The 17,300-nt window shown below is 38.4% G+C and overlaps 1 protein-coding gene across 11 annotated transcripts in view; it reads left to right on the forward strand.

Moving 5' to 3' along the window:
* NEK1 (NIMA related kinase 1) overlaps nt 1–17,300 on the forward strand; it is a 163,867-nt gene that overhangs the window by 118,531 nt on the left and 28,036 nt on the right. For all 11 annotated transcript variants that reach the window (XM_074228988.1, XM_074228982.1, XM_074228983.1 and 8 more), the window contains one exon: nt 16,778–16,889. In XM_074228988.1, coding sequence (XP_074085089.1) covers nt 16,778–16,889 — 112 coding nt within the window. The remainder of the gene's footprint in view (nt 1–16,777; nt 16,890–17,300) is intronic.

The raw sequence follows: 17,300 nt of genomic DNA on the forward strand, positions 1-17,300 counted from the left end.
CACAGAAAAGGAAGCTAAGGAGAGTGGGGAAGAGGAAGGCCCTCCTCTTGGCCCAATGGAGATCCAGAGGGAGACAAGGACCTGAGTTCCCTTCTTAAAATGGACCTTCTGGGAGGAGCCCTCTGATCTATATAAATATCAAGGCTAGAGGGAACTTATAAAAAGAACAGGCTTATGGATCTGTGTTTCCAATAGGGAACTTCCAGTTAGGAAGCCCCCTCTACTAATGCAGATTAGGGATTTATGGACTGAGAAAGTTATCTGGTGCCTTTAGAGTTTAAGCAACTTGTCCAGGGTTGCCCAATCAGTGCATATCAGAAATGGGACTTGAACCCAGGTCTCCCTTACATTGAGACTGATTTTTCCAGCTTTAATACCTGATCTTTCTTATGGGTCCTAAGTATTCAAAATGGAAAAAGCTATCTTTATTGATTAGAGGTATATAAATTATTTTTTTCTCATGCTCGGGAATTATTTAATATTTATTTTCATTTTGTACAAATAATGCTTTTTTAATTAATAAAATATTCTTGTTTAAGAGTAAACAAAATACCCCCGACCCCCCAAAAATGTAGACTCACTTGAGTGATACAGTAAAGAGGAAAGAAAAAAATTAAAATTAAAAAAAAATAATGGTAATGATAGGTATGGCCAGGTGGTGCAGTGGATGGAGCACCAGTCCTGGAACCAGGAGCACCCAAGCCCAAATCCAGCCCTGCACACCCAACAATCACCCAGCTGTATGGCATGCAAGCCATCCCAACACCACTGCCCTGCAAAAACCAAAAAGAAGAAAAAAAAAAGACCTAAAATAAAATAAAATAGTAATAATAGTAGGAGCAGCCGGGTCCAAATCTGGCCTCAGACACCCAACAATCACACTGCTATGTGGCCCCAGGCAGGCCACCCAGCCCCATTTGCCCAAAACAATAATAATAATAATAATAATAATAAATGTACTTCAGTCTTTGTTCCAACACCATCAACTCTGTTGTGGGTGGATCATATTCTTTATGATAAGTCCATCACAAAAGTTACTTCCATATTTTTCCACTGTTGCCATTGCTGATCGCAACTCCCTCCTTTCATATTTCTCCACTACCACGAACTATATTTTTTCTCTCCTTTCACTCCGACTCTGCTGTATGGTAGCTGAATTGCACAGCAGACAGATCCCTGTCCCTGGGGCCAAGAGGCTCCCATACCACCCCTTAGGCCAAGCATCCACCTGGCTCTATGGTCCCAGACAGGCCATCCAATCCCAGCCCCTTGCAAGAAGTAAAAAAGAAAATGTGTTATATCTGACCACTCTCCCCCATGGTCCATCCTCTCCTCCATCACTCACATCCCCCCTTCCCCCTGTTCCCCCCTCCTTTTTACTCCAGATGCCTATACCCCATTGAGTATATATGCTGTTTCCTCTCCTAGCCACCTCTGATAAGAGTGAAGATTCCCTCATTCCCCCTTGCCTTCCCCCTTTCCATAACATTGCAATAGTTCATTGTGATAAAGAAAAATCTTATTATATGAAATATCTTGGCCTATTCCCCCTCTCCTTTTTCTTTCTCCCATTACATTTCCCTTTTTTTCTATTGACTCCATTTTTACACCATATTTTATCTTCAAATTCAGCTTTCTCCTGTGCTTCAACTATAAAAGCTCCTTCTACCTGCTCCATTAACTGAGAAGGTTCATATGAGTATTATCAGTGTCATTTTTTCTATACAGAAATACATGCAGTTCATCATCATTAAGTCCCTCATATTTTTCCCTTCTCCACCAATCTCCATGCTTCACCTAAGTCCTGTATTTGAAGATCAAACCTTCTGTTCAGCTCTGGCCATTCCAACAGGAACATTTGAAATTCCCCTGGTTCATTGAAAGTCCATCTTTTTCCCCTGGAAGAGGACATTCAGTTTTGCTGAGAAGTTGATTCTTGGTTGCATTCTAAGCTCTTTTGCCTTCTGGTATATTATATTCCAAGCCCTATGAGCTTTTTAATGTAGTTGCTGCTAAGTCCTGTGTGATCCTGACTGCAGCTCCACAATATTTGAACTGTGTCCTTCTGGCTGCTTGTAATATTTTCTCTTTGACTTGGGAGCTCTGGAACTTGGCTATAATATTCCTGGGAGTTGGGTTTTTTTTTTTGATCCCTTTCTTGGGGAGATCGGTGGATTCTCTCCATTTCTATTTTACCCTCTGTTTCTAGGATATCAGGGAAATTTTCCTGTAGTAATTCTTTGAAAATGATGTCAAGGCTCTTTTCCTGATCATGACTTTCAGGTATTCCAATAATTTTTAAATTATCTTTGCTAAATCTGTTTTCTATATCAGTTGTTCTTTCAATAAGATGTTTCACATTTTCTTCTAATTTTTCATTCTTTTGGTTTTGAAGTATTGAGTCCTGATTTCTCGTAAATTCAGCAACCTCCCTGAGTTCTGTTCTTTGTCTGAAGGATTTGTTTTCCTCAGAGAGCTTTTTTATTTCTTTTTTCATCTGGCCAATTCTGCTTTTTAAAGCATTCTTCTCCTCAATAACTTTTTTTTTTTTTAGGTTTTTACAAGGCAAATGGGGTTAAGTGGTTGCCCAAGGCCACACAGCTAGGTAATTATTAAGTGGCTGAGTTTGGATTTGAACTCAGGTACTTCTGACTTCAGGCCTGGTACTCTATCCACTACACCACCTAGCCACCCCCCCCCAATAACTTTTTGAACTGTTTTATCCATTTGCTGGTTTTTAGCATGCTATTTTCTTCAGCATTTTTCTGGATTTCCTTGACTAAGCTGCTGACTTCATTTTCATGTTTTTCCTGCCTCTCATATCTTTTTCCAGTTTTCCTTCTATCTCCCTCCTTTGATTTTCAAAGTCTTTTTTGAGCTCTGTCATAGCCTGAGCTCATAGCCTGAGCCCAGTTTCTCTTTTTCTTGGAGTCTTTAGATGCACGAGTTTGTGCTTCCTCATCTTCAGACTGAGTGTTTTGATCCTTCTTGGGCTTCCAGGCAAAATATTTCTCAACAGTATTCCTCTTTTTTCTCTGCTTGCTCATTTTCTCAGCCTGAGCCTGTTTTGGGGGTGCTTCTTGAGTTTTTGGGACACTCCCACAAGGATCTCAGTGTGTGAGGCTCTGTCCTCTCTCCTGGTCTGTGAATGACCTTATGCACCCCCCCTCTTCCATGGAGCTGAGGTTGGGGGGTACTGCTATTCTATGGGGGGGCCTAGACTGGGATCAGGATCTGAATGTGGTCAGAACCCCAGCGTCCTGTTCCAGGAACAAAAGACAGAGCTGGGCAGTCTCTCTCTCTGCTCCCTCCCTAGGCTTAGTGCTTTCCTGCCCTGGGGGCTCCTGCTCACCTGCTTCTGCTTCCTGTTCATGGATCTGGGCTGCCTTGTCCATGCTGCTTGCTGTGTGCCCTGAGGGCTGGGCTTTACATGCTTGCCCTGACAGAGGTCCCCAGCTGTTTCTCAAGTTGTGCCCGGTGCTCCCCAGGGCATAGGTCAGGAAACTCCACTGCTGCTATGAGCCACGGCTCCCCTCCCTGGGGCTGCTTCTGGGAGGCTGAAGTTCTTTCTCTCTGGCGGGCCACCCCTCTGTCAGCCCGCCCCTCCAACCCTGGGAAGCAGAGCCTTTCTGCTCTTTTCCAGGTTACCTTGAGTAGGACAACTGCCTCACTGCGTCCCTCTGTGGGTTCTGTCTCTCAAAAATTTAGTTAGAGTCCTTAGTTCGTAAGTTTTATGAGAGAGTGCCTAAGAGCCGATCCTCTCTTGTCACCATCTTGGCTCCCCTAAGTATTCAAAATGAACTAAGATTTGACATAATCAAAGTTAAGTTCCATTTTCAGAAAGGCTTTAATATGTTAAGCACAAAAATTCATGATTGAAATTCTATACAAGTGAAGAAATTGTTAGTTTTGGTTCCCAGAGTAACTTGCTCAGTTCTGTGGTATTTTGGATTTAAATAGAACTAGTATTTTTTTCATTGTCTATGATCTTGTGGTCACATTTATAGCCAATATTTGTTTCAACATGCAATTGAAATAAAAAAACCCAGAATTTCCTGATTCCAAGATTTATAGAATTTCTCGCCACAGTATTTTTTATGATTTCTTTGTCCATGGTGGTTATGATAACTCTTTCATATATAGCTTGAAATTTTCACTTTTCTGAATGTGCATCACTGCAAAAGCATTTGTTATACAAGATATTTGATGAACTATTGTTTACATCAAGCTACAGCACTATAATTCCTTAAGCAAATCTTCATAAATTAAACCCATAGAAATAAACTTCTTTTGCTTAATAAAATGCATTGAATTTTATATTTATGGAGGGCAAACCTTTTTGCTAGCATTGTCCTTGGTTATATTAAAATAAGGTATTGTTCCTGTTTAGAAAACAAACCAACCAGGAACATAATTGGCTTTATGGACATCATTTGTTTATTCTAAGAACATTGATCAGGATCTCATATGTACTTATTATTTTTGCTTTCAGCTTCTTTTAAACTATCTCTACTTTTTTATGGCTACCACTTTTTTCCCCAACTATACTTCCTTCCAGAAGTACATATAATTTTAAATATTATTTTATGAGTACCTTTTTTTCTCCATACTTCATTGCAGAGGAACATATAATTTCATTTTTAAGTTTCTCAACTATTTTACGTTTCTACACTTTTGTTAAATTCCTATGGCATTATAGGACATTACAGCAAAATCATATTACAATAAGATATATGGTAAATATGTGAGAATTCTAAACCAAATGCGTTATGAAGTCTATTTCTTTTTTTTTAATGAGCTCAACCAAAGAAGATTTCTTGGAAGAAGTGACATTTCAGTTGAACTTTTAAGGTTGCTAAAGATTTAATAAGTCAAAGGTAGACATTCAGGGTATAAAGCTGCCCAAAATATATAACAATGTTTTAGGTTCATAGTATTGTGGTAGAAAGGGACTGTGTCGGTTATTGGGACAAGGATGGGAAAATAAAGAGAAAATGAAGAAATGAATTAGAAGTATCAGAACATTTATATATGTAGCTTCTAAAGATAATGCCTAGGTAAGGTTTTAAGAAGGAAAATAGAAAGTTTATTGGCAAGGAGTAATTACTAATAGCACTTAGGTGGGCTTGAGATTAAAAGGAAAGTGTTCTAAGTAACTTTATGGGATTTAATATTTCAACTGTGAGGAAATAGTGAAGTTTGATAATTGAAGAAAAAAGAAAAAGCAGTAATTTTTCATAGAGGACATATAATGTCTAAAGATAAGATAAATTAATCAAAGAAGGAAAAAATTAGTAATTCATTGAGTTAGACAGACTCTCAGCAACAGTCTAGTTGAACTCATATCCTAAAGAAATCCCCAAATTAATGTATCCAACAAGTGGTCATCCAATTTCAGATTGAAGACTTTCAAGAGGCAATAGGAAGAGGGAAGAAAGAAAATCTTTCTAAATAGCTCATTCCAATTTTGGGTAATTCTAATTTTAGGATATATTTCTTGATTTCAAGACAAAATTTGTATCTTTCTAAGGGGCCTAATAAAACAAATCTGCTCCCTACTCCTTGTGAGATAGTCCTTATAGTTATCATATTTCCCTCCCCCAAGTCCCCCTGAAGAATTCTCCAGACTAAACACATCCAGTTTCTTCAATCTTTTTATGGACTCAAGATTTATCACCATCCTAGTTATACTTTTCTAGATACTTTACAGTTTATTAGCTTCTTAGACTTCTTAAATGATCATACCCAAAAGTGGACAGTTTTCCATGTGATGTCTGTCATCTCCCTGTTTCTGGAGAAACAACCTAAGGCAAAACAAGATTGCATTAGCTTCTCTGACCACTTCATCATTACATTGAGTTTGCAATTCACTAAAATTCTCGTTTTTTTTTTTTAATTGAAATTTCATTTTTCCGAATACATGCAATGGTAATTTTCAACATTCATCCGTTTGCAAATTTATGAGTTCCACATTTTTCTACCACCCTCCCTTCCCCCCCATGGCAGCAAATAATCGGGAAAAAATTGTACATGTTTAATCATGTTCAATAAATTTGTCGTGTTGTGAAAGAGGAATTAGAAATAAGGGGAAAGAAAAAACCATGGCAAAGAAATGAAAAACATAAGAAAAGTCTTTTAAAAATGAGCATAGTATGCTTTGCATTCAGACTGCACAGGTTTTTTTGTTTTAGTTTTTTTTGCAAGGCAAATGGGGTTAAGTGGCTTGCCCAAAGGCCACACAGCTAGGTAATTATTAAGTGTCTGAGACCAGATTTGGTACTCCTGGCTCCAGCGCTGGTGCTCTATTTTACTGCTCACCTAGTCGCCTCCAAACTTCACAGTTTTTTCCCTAAATGTGAATGGCATCATCCATAGCAAGTCTCTTAGAGTTGTCCTTGGTCTCTGAAGTGCTGAGAGGAGCTGTGTCTGTCATAGGGGGTCATCTCATAATGTTGATGTGTTGATGTTCTCTTGGCTTTGCTCACTTCACTTAGTATCAATTCATTCCCATTTCTTTTTTAGAACAGTTTCTGTCTCTCTATGCCACCCTCTGTCTTATATTTGCAGATTTGATTTTTATTATTGCACACAAATATAAGACTATGCCTTACTGAATTTCATCTTATCAGAGTAAGAATCTGAAGGTCCTCATAACTCTAAAAAGGGTAAACAATACAAAAAAAAAGCATCAGGTAATTCTGATGTGTTTAGTGCATATTTCTGTTTTTCCCACAAGCATAATAATAACTAATTCATCAAAAACTTTGATAAAATATAGATAAATTAAACAGTATTCCCTGGTCCACCAATTTAGTAATCCTGTTAAAAAAGGAAATGAGATTGGTTTGAAATGACATGTTCTCAATGAAGCCATGCTGGACAGTCAGCCTCACTAACCCCAAATTTACAAATGTATTATCTTTCCTTTTTGGAAATTAAAGACAGACTCTTTTCCAGTCACATTAGACCTCTCTAGATTCCTATAATCATTCAGATATCACTAGCAGTGGCTTGAGTAACTATATCAACCAGTTCTTATTTTTTTGTTTTTTGGGTTGTTTTTTTTTTGCAAGATTAGTGGGGCTGAATGACTTGCCCAAGGACTTGCCCAATAGCTAGGTAATTATTAAGGGTCTGAGACTGAATTTGAACTCAGGTTCTCCCGACTCCAGGGCCAGTGCTCTATCCACTACACCACCTAGCTACCCCTCAACCAGTTCTTTAAAAATCCTTTGGATTGGGGGCGTCTAGGTGGCGCAGTGGATAGAGCACCAGCCCTGGTATCAGGAGGATCTGAGTTCAAATGTAGTCACAGACACTTAATAATTACCTAGCTGTGTGACCTTGGGCAAGCCACTTAACCCCTCCCCTTCCCTCCCCACCCCAATTCCCCCATTGCCTTGCAAAAACCTAAAAAAAAAAAAGTCCTTTGGATCAAGGGATATGAATTACTATCTGGTGACAATTCCCCTTTAGTCAAATTAGAATCAAATATTTCTGCCTTCTCTCTATTTATTATACATCATTTTCCTATCCACTACTAGCAAAAGTTCTCTCCCTCTTTTTGTCTTCTTCTAACATAGCTCAAATTAAAAAGCCAACTGTTTCCCTCTGTGTCCCAAGTTTCCTTTGCTAGCCTGATGTCATTTTGAGTTTTTAGCTTTGTTCTTTTTTTTACATGAATCTCATGCTTTTATAGTTGTCCTGTTACCTGCCCTTGCTTCTCACTTTTTCTACCTATCTCTTTTTTTTTATCTAAGTTGATGTTCTGCAAGCATCCACATTCTACTTTTACTGCCATGTCATGTCTCTGTGTCTGTTGTATTCTTTTTTGGTTTTTTGGTTTGATTTGGGGTGTGTGTGTGTGTGTGTGTGTGTGTGTGGTTTATTTATTTTGTTATTACAATAATCTTGTGAGAGTAAGCATTAAACCCCCCTCACCCCCAAAAACATGAGAAACCTCAAGAATAGTGAGAGAGAGAGAGAGAGAGAGAGAGAGAGAGAGAGAGAGAGAGAAAGTACTTCAGTCTGTGTTCAGTTCTGTCTCTGGGGTGAGTTGCCTTCTTTATCATAAGTCCACCAAAGAAGTTGCTTCAATATTTTCCCAACAGTTGTTATCACTATTTCCCTCCACTCTCTTCTTCCCCACTCTCATCTATTTCTTTTTTTCTCTCCTTTCACTCTGTCCCTGTTCAGAAGTGTGTTGTGTCTGAGTATCCTCTCTCACAATTCTCCCTTTCTTCTATCACCTATCCCCCCCTTCCCTCCCCACCCCAATTCCCCCTTATCCCATCCCTTTCTTCTTATTTTTCTCTAGGGTAAAATAGATTTTTATACCCTATTAAGTGTGTATGTTATTTCCTATCTGAGCCCTTTCTGATGAAAATGAAGGCTCACTCATTCCCCCCCTCGACTTCCCCTGTTCTACTCCATTGTAAAAACTTTTTCTTGACTCTTATATGAAATATCTTGAGCCCCTTCTTCCTCTCTCTCTTTCTCTCAATGCTTTCCTTGGGTGACCATTGTCACCATCTTTTTACTATATTATACCATTATATTTAGCCTGTTTTCCCCTGTATATGTTCCTTAAAAATGAGAAAGTTCATATGAGTTATCAGTATCTTCTCCCCATGCAGGAATACAAACAGTTCACCATCATTAAGTTGCTCATAGTTAGTCCTTTTCTTCCACCCCCTCTGTGGTTTACCTGAGTCCTGTACCTGGAAATCAAACTTTCTATTCAGTCTGATTGTTTGAGTACAAGTTTGAAAGTCCTGTTTCATTGAAAGTCCATCTTTTCCCCTGAAAGAGGATGTTCAGTTTCACTGGATAGTTGATTCTCAGTTGTAAATCAAAATCTTATGCCTTTCAGAATATCATATTCCAAGTCCTATGAGCCCTTAATGCAGATGCTGCCAGATACTGTGTAATCCTGACTATAGAGCCATGGTAGTTGAATTGCTTGTTTCTTTTAGTATTTTCTCTTTGATTTAGAAGTTTTGGAATTTGGCTATAATATTCCTGGGAGTTTTTATTTTGGGATCTCTTTCAGGAGGTAACCAGTGAATTCCCTCAATTTCTATTTTTACCCTCTGCTTCCAGGATCTCAGGGCAATTTTACTGTATTATTTCTTGAAAAATGAAATCTAGGGGTGGCTAGGTGGTGCAGTGGATAAAGCACCAGCCCTGGAGTCAGGAGTACCTGGGTTCAAACCCAGTCTCAGTCATTTAATAATTACCTAGCTGTGTGGCTTTGGGCAAACCACTTAACCCCATTTGCCTTGCAAAAACAAACAAAAAAAAATGAAGTCTAAGCTCTTTTCCTGTTCATGACTTGAGGTAGCCCAATAATTTTTAAATTATCTCTTCTGGATCTGTTTTTGAGGGAAGTTGTTTTTCCAATGAGATCACATTTTCTTCTAATTTGGAGGGGGTTTTGGAATAGTTTTATTTCTTTCTGATTTCTCTCAAATTCATCAGCTTCCTTTAGTTCCATTTGCATTTGAAGGAGTTATTTTCTTCAGAGAGCTTTTTTAATCTCCTTTTCCAGTTGGCCAATTCTGCTTTTTAAGGCATTCTTCTCATTTGCCTTTTGTGTTACTTTTTCTATTTGACCTAAACTTGTTTGGTTTTTCTTTTTTGGTTCTTAACATTTTATTTGTTTATATGCAATAGTAGTATCTACCTATCATTTTTTGTAAGGTTTTGAATTTTAAAATTTTACCCCACCCTCCCTTTCCTCCCCCCCACAGAAGACTGTCTGATAGTCTTTACATTGTTTCCATGCTATACATTGATCAAAATTGAATGTGTTATAAGAATAAACGTAATCGGGCAGCTAGGTGGCGTAGTGGCTATAGCACCAGCCCTGGAGTCAGGAGTACCTGGGTTCAAATCTGGTCTCAGACACTTAATAATTACCTAGCTGTGTGGCCTTGGGCAAGTCACTTAACCCCATTTGCCTTGCAAAAACCTAAAAAAAAAAGAATAAACATAATCTCCCCCCAACACACACAAGAAGATGAGAAACCTCAAGAATAGAGAGAGAGAGGGAAAAAATGTACTTCAGTCTGTGTTCAGATTCCAATGGCTTGGTCTCTGGGGTGAGTTGCTTTCTTTATCATAAGTCCACCAGAGAAGTTGCTTCAATATTTTTCCTACAGTTGCTATTACTAGCTGTACCTCTACTCTATTTCTTCTCACTCTCATTTATTCTATTCTCTCTCCTTTCATTCTGGCCCTATCCAGGCTGAATCTGAGTACCCTCTCCCTTGATCTTCCCTCTCTTCTATGACCTATCCCCCCCCCCCTTTTCTTCCCCCCTTCCCCCTTATCCCATCTCTTTCTTCTCATTTTTCTGTAAGGTAAGACAGATTTCTTCACCTTTAAAGTATATATGTTATTTCCTCTCTGAGCCATTTCTGATTAAAATGAAGGCTCACTTATTCCCCCTTGCCTTCCCCCTTTCCACTCCATTGAAAAAGCTTTTTCTTGATTCTTATGTGAAATATCTTAGCTCCTTTTTCCTCTTCCTTTCCTTCTTCCCAATACTGTCCTTTATCACCCATCGACTCCATCTTTTTACTATATTATACCGTTATATTCTGTTCCTTCCTATGTCATATCTATATATGCTCCTTTTAACAACTTTTATAAAAGAGAAAGTTCATATAAGTTATCAATATCTTCTTCCTGTGCAGGAATACCAACAGTTCAATATCATTAAGTTCCTCATAGTTAGTCCTTCTCCTCCACCTCCTCTATGGTTCACCAGAGTCCTGTACTTGGAGAACAGACTTTGTGTTCAGCTCTGGTTGTTTCAGTGGGAAAGTTTGAAAATTCCATGTTTCATTGAAAGTCCATTTTTTTCCCTGAAAGAGGATGTTCAGTTTTGCTGGGTACTTGATTCTCAGTTGCATTCCAAGCTCTTGCCTTCCAGAATATTATATTCCAAGTCCTATGGGCCCTTAATGTGGATGCTCCTGTGGATCTTGTGTGATCCTGACTGTGCAGCCTCAGTAGTTTAATTGTTTGTTTCTGGCAGCTTTTAGAATTTTCTCTTTGATTTGGGAGTTTGGGAATTTGGCTATAATATTCCTGGAAGTTTTTCTTTTGGGATCTCTTTCAGGAGGTGACTGGTGAATTTTCTTGATTTCTATTTTACCCTCTGCTTCTAGGATCTCAGGGCAATTTTGCTGTATTATTTCTTGAAAAATAAAGTCTAGGCTCTTTTCCTGATCATGGTTTTCAGATAGCCCAATAATTTTTAAATTATTTCCTCTGATCTTTTTTTTCAAGGTCAGTTGTTTTTCCACTGAGATATTTCACATTTTGTTCTAATTTTTGGCTATTTTGGAAGTTTTATTTCTTCCTGCTTTCTTGAAAAATCATCAGCTTCCTTTAATTCCATTCTGCATTTGAAAGAGTTATTTTCTTCAGAGAGCTTTTTTATCTCCTTTTTTCATCTGGCCAGTGCTTTTTTTTTTAGGATTCTACAAGGCAATGGGGTTAAGTGGCTTGCTCAGTGCCACACATCTAGGTAATTATTAAGTGTCTGAGACCGGATTTGAACCCAGGTACTCCTGACTCCAAGGCCGGTGCTTTATGCACTACGCCACCTAGCCGCCCCCTTGTGGAACTTCTAAGTTGTGTTGAACTGGGAAATTGTCTCACTCAGTCTTTCTGTGAATTCTGCCCCTCTCAATTTTGGCTAGAGTCATAATTTAACAGCTTTTGAGTTTGGGGGGGAACGAGTTTCTGGGACTTCCTGCCTTCACTGGCTCTGTCCCATTGTATTCTATTTCACAGCCTGCTTATCTATTTCCCTTTTCTATCCAGGTAATAACTTAGTTTATTCTTTGACAAAATCACTTCTGTTTCTCCCTCTGTCGTGTTTCCCCACTTTGGATTTTGGGCTTCCTCATGTAGATATGTCTTCTTGATATACAAAGTTACTACCTTCCTGTTTTTTTTTGATTCTTTTGAATAAAGTAAATCCTGTTAGAGCCACAATCCAATCTTATGTTTTTTTCCTACCTAGTCTCAGTGATATATTTGAGGTCAAATTTGTCCCCCGTCAGCTGACCCATTAGATTTTTCTTGTTTGTCACCTAAGCTTGAACATTTGTGAGTATAGATTTTACTACTGGCTCCTTTGTTGTATTTTTGTTCCCTATGTGTTTACAAGTTTTTCAGTTGTTATTCTTCTTTCTTTGAACTGAATCTCTGTACTATTTAACTTTAGAGATGTCCACAAGCAATCTTTTCCCCTCCTCCATCCTATTTTTTTGAAACTCCTTTTTAAATTAATTTTTTGAAACTGCTGGCAAAGGCAGTCTTGCCATCTTTCATCCAACATACTTGTTCTCTAACCAAGAATCGTTTTTTTGATTGATATTTTATTTTTTTCAATTAAATGTTATGAAAGTTTTTCAGCATTCATTTGCTTAAATATTTATAAGTAACATATTTATTTTTCAACCACCCTCTCTTCCCACTCCCCTCCCCTCAATGGCAAAAAGTCTAGTAAAAGTTGTACATGTTTATTTTTGTTTGACTTGTTTACATATTAGTTATTCTTGTATATGAGGAATTAGGATTAAAGGAAAAGAAAGAGAACTATGGGATAGAAAAAAAAGATAATTTTTTTTAAAGTGCACATGATATTCTTTTAGATTTTGTTGGTTTTTTGGAATTTTGTTTTTTTTTTTTGTCTGAATGTGAATGGTGCTGTCCATAGCTAGTCTTCTAGAATTGTCCTAGTTCTCTGACCTCCTGAGAAGAGCTGCGTCCATCATAATTGATCAGTTCACAGTGTTGTTGTTAATGTGTACAATGTTCTCTTGGTTCTGCTCCCTTCACTCAGTATCAGTATGTAATCATTTCCATATTTCTGTAGAATGCAACCATGATACTATTAACCTTTGTTAATTAAAGTATGGATTAAGGCAAGATCTGACCCTTCTAAGTATTCTCCAACCCTCCTCTATTGTACTACCACCTTCATTAACCTCAAGTATCTAGTAAAGTAAGGTCACTTCTGATTTAATCATGCATGGAGCCTCTAAGTCCCAGAACATACTGAAAGTCTGTTTTAAGAACTTTAGAATTTATTGCACAGCAATGGAGACCCAGGACCACTGGACTGTGCTCTTTGAACAAGGCAGAATTAAAGCAGCTCAAAGGAAATATGAGATAAGTAAGTTTAGAGTGATCACCCCAGGTGTTAACCTGGAATATTTGAGTCTGACCTGTGGCTGTCTGAACTTATATTGATTTGATCAACCACAGTCTCAAACAGTGATGTCATTTTGGTCTTCAACTATTTTTAACCCTTTAACTGTCCTAAGAAAAATAAAATACGCAGGAGTTACAAGTGTTATCATTCCTTGTAGGGATGTATTCAGTTTAATGTTCTTGACTAGTGTCTTTTTTTTTTTTTTGCTCCTTTCTGTTTACCTTTTTACGCATTTCTTGAGTCTTGTATTTGAAGATCAAATTTTCTGTTCATTTCTGATCTTTTTATCAGAAAATTTTAAAGCCCTCTGTTTAATTGAAGGTCCATCTTTTCCCCTGACAGAATATGCTGAATTTTGCAGGGTAGTTAATTCTTGATTATAATCCAAAGTCCTTTACCCTATGAAATATCATATGATAAATCCTGTGTAATTTTAATTGTGCTTCCTTTGATTTTAAATTGTTTCTTTTTGGCTGCTTGCAGTATTTTCTCCTTTAGTTGAAAATTCTAGAATTTGGTTCTGATAGTCTTTGGAATTTTTATTCTAGGGTCTCTTTCCAGATGTGTTTTGTGTATTCCTACTAAGACTATTTTGTCAGATGTGTTTTGTGTATTCCTACTAAGACTATTTTGTCAGATGTGTTTTGTGTATTCCTACTAAGACTATTTTGTCGTCTTGTTCTAATTTATTAAGACAGTTTTCCATGCTGATTTCCTGAAAGACATTTTCCAGGCCCTTTTTTTTTGACTTTAAATTTTTGAGTAGACTAACAATTTGTAGATTATCTTCCCTAGATCTATTTTCTAAGTTGTTTGGTTTTCCTAAAAGGTACTTTACATTTACTCTAATGTTTTTCAGATTTTTGATTTTCACTTGGTGTCTCATAGAGTCATTTATTTTTATTTGTGCGATTCTAATTTTTAAGGTTTTATTTTCTTCAATTAGTTTTTATGTTTCCTTTTCCAGTTGGTCAGTTTTACTTTTCAATGAATTATTTTCCTTTTCTATTTGGACAATTTTTTTTGATGAGTTTCATTCTTTTTCTCAGTTGGTCATTTTTAGTTTTAAAGAAATTGATTTATTTGGTCAGTTTTCCATAGTTTGCCTTTTCTTTTCTTTTCTTCTTTGATTTTTTAAATTCTTTTTAAAGCTCTTCCATGAGGTTTTTTCCCATTGGAGTCTAATCCATAGACTTCTCTGAGTCTTCTCATTTAGGGTAATTTGTCAGTTTTCTTCTGAAGTGGCATTCTTATTATCTCTATTTGAATAGTAGCTTTCTATGGTTGGCACTTTAGTTTTTTTGTTTGTTTGTTTATTGCTCATTTTGGTAGTTGAACTCTGCTCCTAGGATAAGGGTAGTATAGTCCTGCACTTTTTTTGCATGGGCGGGGCTAGGATTTGGTCCCTGGATTATTGCTTTCTAAGATGTTGCCTATGCAGCCTAGATGTTACCTATGCAGAGATTTGTTCCCTGCCCAGTCCTGTCTGTTGCCCCCGTGTTCCCAGGTCTTAGACTTTGTCTGTTGTTGGGACCCTCCCTGCTAGCCTGCTGTCTAGTTGAGCCTGGCCTGGGACTGCCATCTGCCTGTAGGGAACTGGGCTGCACTGTGACTGGAAGCCTCCCTCTGGCTTTCCTGCCCTTCTGCCTAGCTGTGCTCTACTTCTCTTTTTCCCCTGAAGAGACAAGACTTTCACTGAAGATCTTCATGATGAGTTGAGAATTTGATTTTAATGTTGTTAAAAGTTAAAACTCCACAAGCATGCTTGCTTCATGCTCACTTCATGTTGTCATCTTGACTCTGCCCTGAAACTCTTCTGGCCAAGACCCTTTCAACCTGTAAACTCTGATCTGGAACTCAGATGACCCAGAGATGTCCTCTGTGGCACAGTACCACTTGCTTAGCAAAAATCATTTTTCTCTTTTGTATACTTATAAGGAAACTCTCCTGGAAGCCTTCTGTTTCATGCTTAAGACTTTGTAATTGCTGACAATACTTTGTAGATTCCCTCTTAGAAGGGCCTTTTGTGCCTGGGGAACTCAACCTAAACAAAGCCATCTGCTTTGATAAGTCTTAAGAGGTTCTCTGTTATATCTTGATTAAATATCCAAGAAATCAAACTGCTCTCTCTGGTCAGTAGGTCAGTTAAGTCCCCAGATGTTTCCAGCCCTGTGCCAAGCTCTTGGGATGCAAAAAGAGGGAAAGGGCAGTAGTTGCCTCCAGGAACTCACAAGATCAACCCCAGGAAATCCTCAACAGAGGCAAGGCACGAGAATCATGAGGGGCTGTGAGAAGCCTCGCCTGAGGAAAAGAGCATGCTGGCTAGAGGGCAGCTAGAGAGAAGGCCTCGAGCCAAAAGATGGAGTGACAGGTAGAAGACAGGGCTGGGCTGGACTGGGCAGCTCTGAGGGCCAACGTGGGCATCTTGCACTTGATGTGCTGGTGCCATGCTCAGACCTGCACTGGAGGATGGCACTTTGGTGGATAAATGGATGATGATTTGGAGTGGGGAAAGCCCTGAGACAGGCAGGTGAGAGAAGCGCATCACAAAGGTCTTAGACCAACCTGGATAGAGTGTGAGAGAGAGTGAAGGTCTGGGGGGAGGTTGGAGGTAAGAGAATGAATTGTCTTCAGGAATAGTGAATTTAGGATGTCTACGAGATACTCAGGAAGATGACTGAAAAATAGTTGGGGATGTGAGATGTGGGGGTCAGCAGAGAGTTTCTGCAGAAAAGGCAGATTTAAGGATCATCATCATAGAGATAGATGGTAATTAAATCCAGAGGAACCAATGCTCCAAGGGAAGTCTTATGGAGGGAGAAGGAAAGGGGACCCAGGAAAGAATCCAGATCTGGAAGAGGGATCAGAAAAAGGCAGGAGGTTAAGCAGGGGAGAGCAACTCCGAAAGAAGAGGGTGTCAAGGACTTCCACAGCGTCAGAGGCTGCCAAGATAACTCAAGAGCAACTGTGTCCCCTCCATACCAGCCCCCCCCCCCCCAAGGAGCTTGCTTCTAGGGCTCTTCCCTCTCATTTTGTGAGGCAGCAAGCATGTTGTGTCTCCTTGGAGCTTCTGTCTTTTTTTTTTCCAAGGCAATGGGCTTAAGTGATTTGCCCAAGGTCACACAGCTAGGAAATCAGTAAGTGTCTGAGGTCACATCTGAACTCAGGTCCTCTTGACTCCAGGGCCAGTACTCTATCTACTGCACCACCTAGCTGCCCCTCATCTGTCTTCTTTAAGAGCTTCAGTCTGTTTTTAAAACTTTAATTATACTGATATTATATATATACACATACACATACATACATACATATTCGCTAATGCATTGTTAATTTACAAAGGCAATTTTGTTACTTCAGCAAATCAGCTTACTTTAGTATAGAAGCTTGATAAGTGGTTTGTTGATGCTGTCTTTTCCCCTACAAATACTAAGTGGAACAAAAGAATTGATGTAGTACAGTTCATGCTCTCTAGGCTTACTGGCAGTTCATTTGGACATTTTATTCATGTGCATTTCTTGTAAAATTTTTATTCTTTTTCAGAACCTGATGATTTAGAAGCAGAAATCTTAGAGGGATCAAGTAAACCTAACAAAAATATTGACTTACCTTTCTCTGCTAATGAGGTGTGGCTTAAAGACTCAGAGGAAACAGAGTATGTTACCTGGCAACTTTTGCATTTTATTTCAAAGAATCTTCTTTTGGACCATATATAGTGATTATCTTAATATTTTTATAGAACCTTAATGTAAATTATGACTTAATAGAGTTCATTTATGCAGTCCTTGTAGAGTCATTGTGTATTGTTTCCTGACAGTTTAATATCTGCACCAGACAGATCATTTAAGTCAGTTCTCATACCTCCTTAACCATCTTCCTGTGCCCCAACTTTCCCTAATTAAAAGCAAAAAGCTGGCCCCTGAGCTTTTTTTCTAATTTACCCATATCCTTGAAACCTCCAAGATATGTGGTACATAAATGAAGTGTGATAGGAGATAAAGGTGAGAGAAGACATAGGCTGCACTACCATTCCCCCTCTGAGGGAGGTTGGCTGGTCATCACAGGA

This window comes from Macrotis lagotis, chromosome 3 (genome assembly GCF_037893015.1).
Source record: "Macrotis lagotis isolate mMagLag1 chromosome 3, bilby.v1.9.chrom.fasta, whole genome shotgun sequence".
NCBI lineage: Eukaryota > Metazoa > Chordata > Mammalia > Peramelemorphia > Peramelidae > Macrotis > Macrotis lagotis.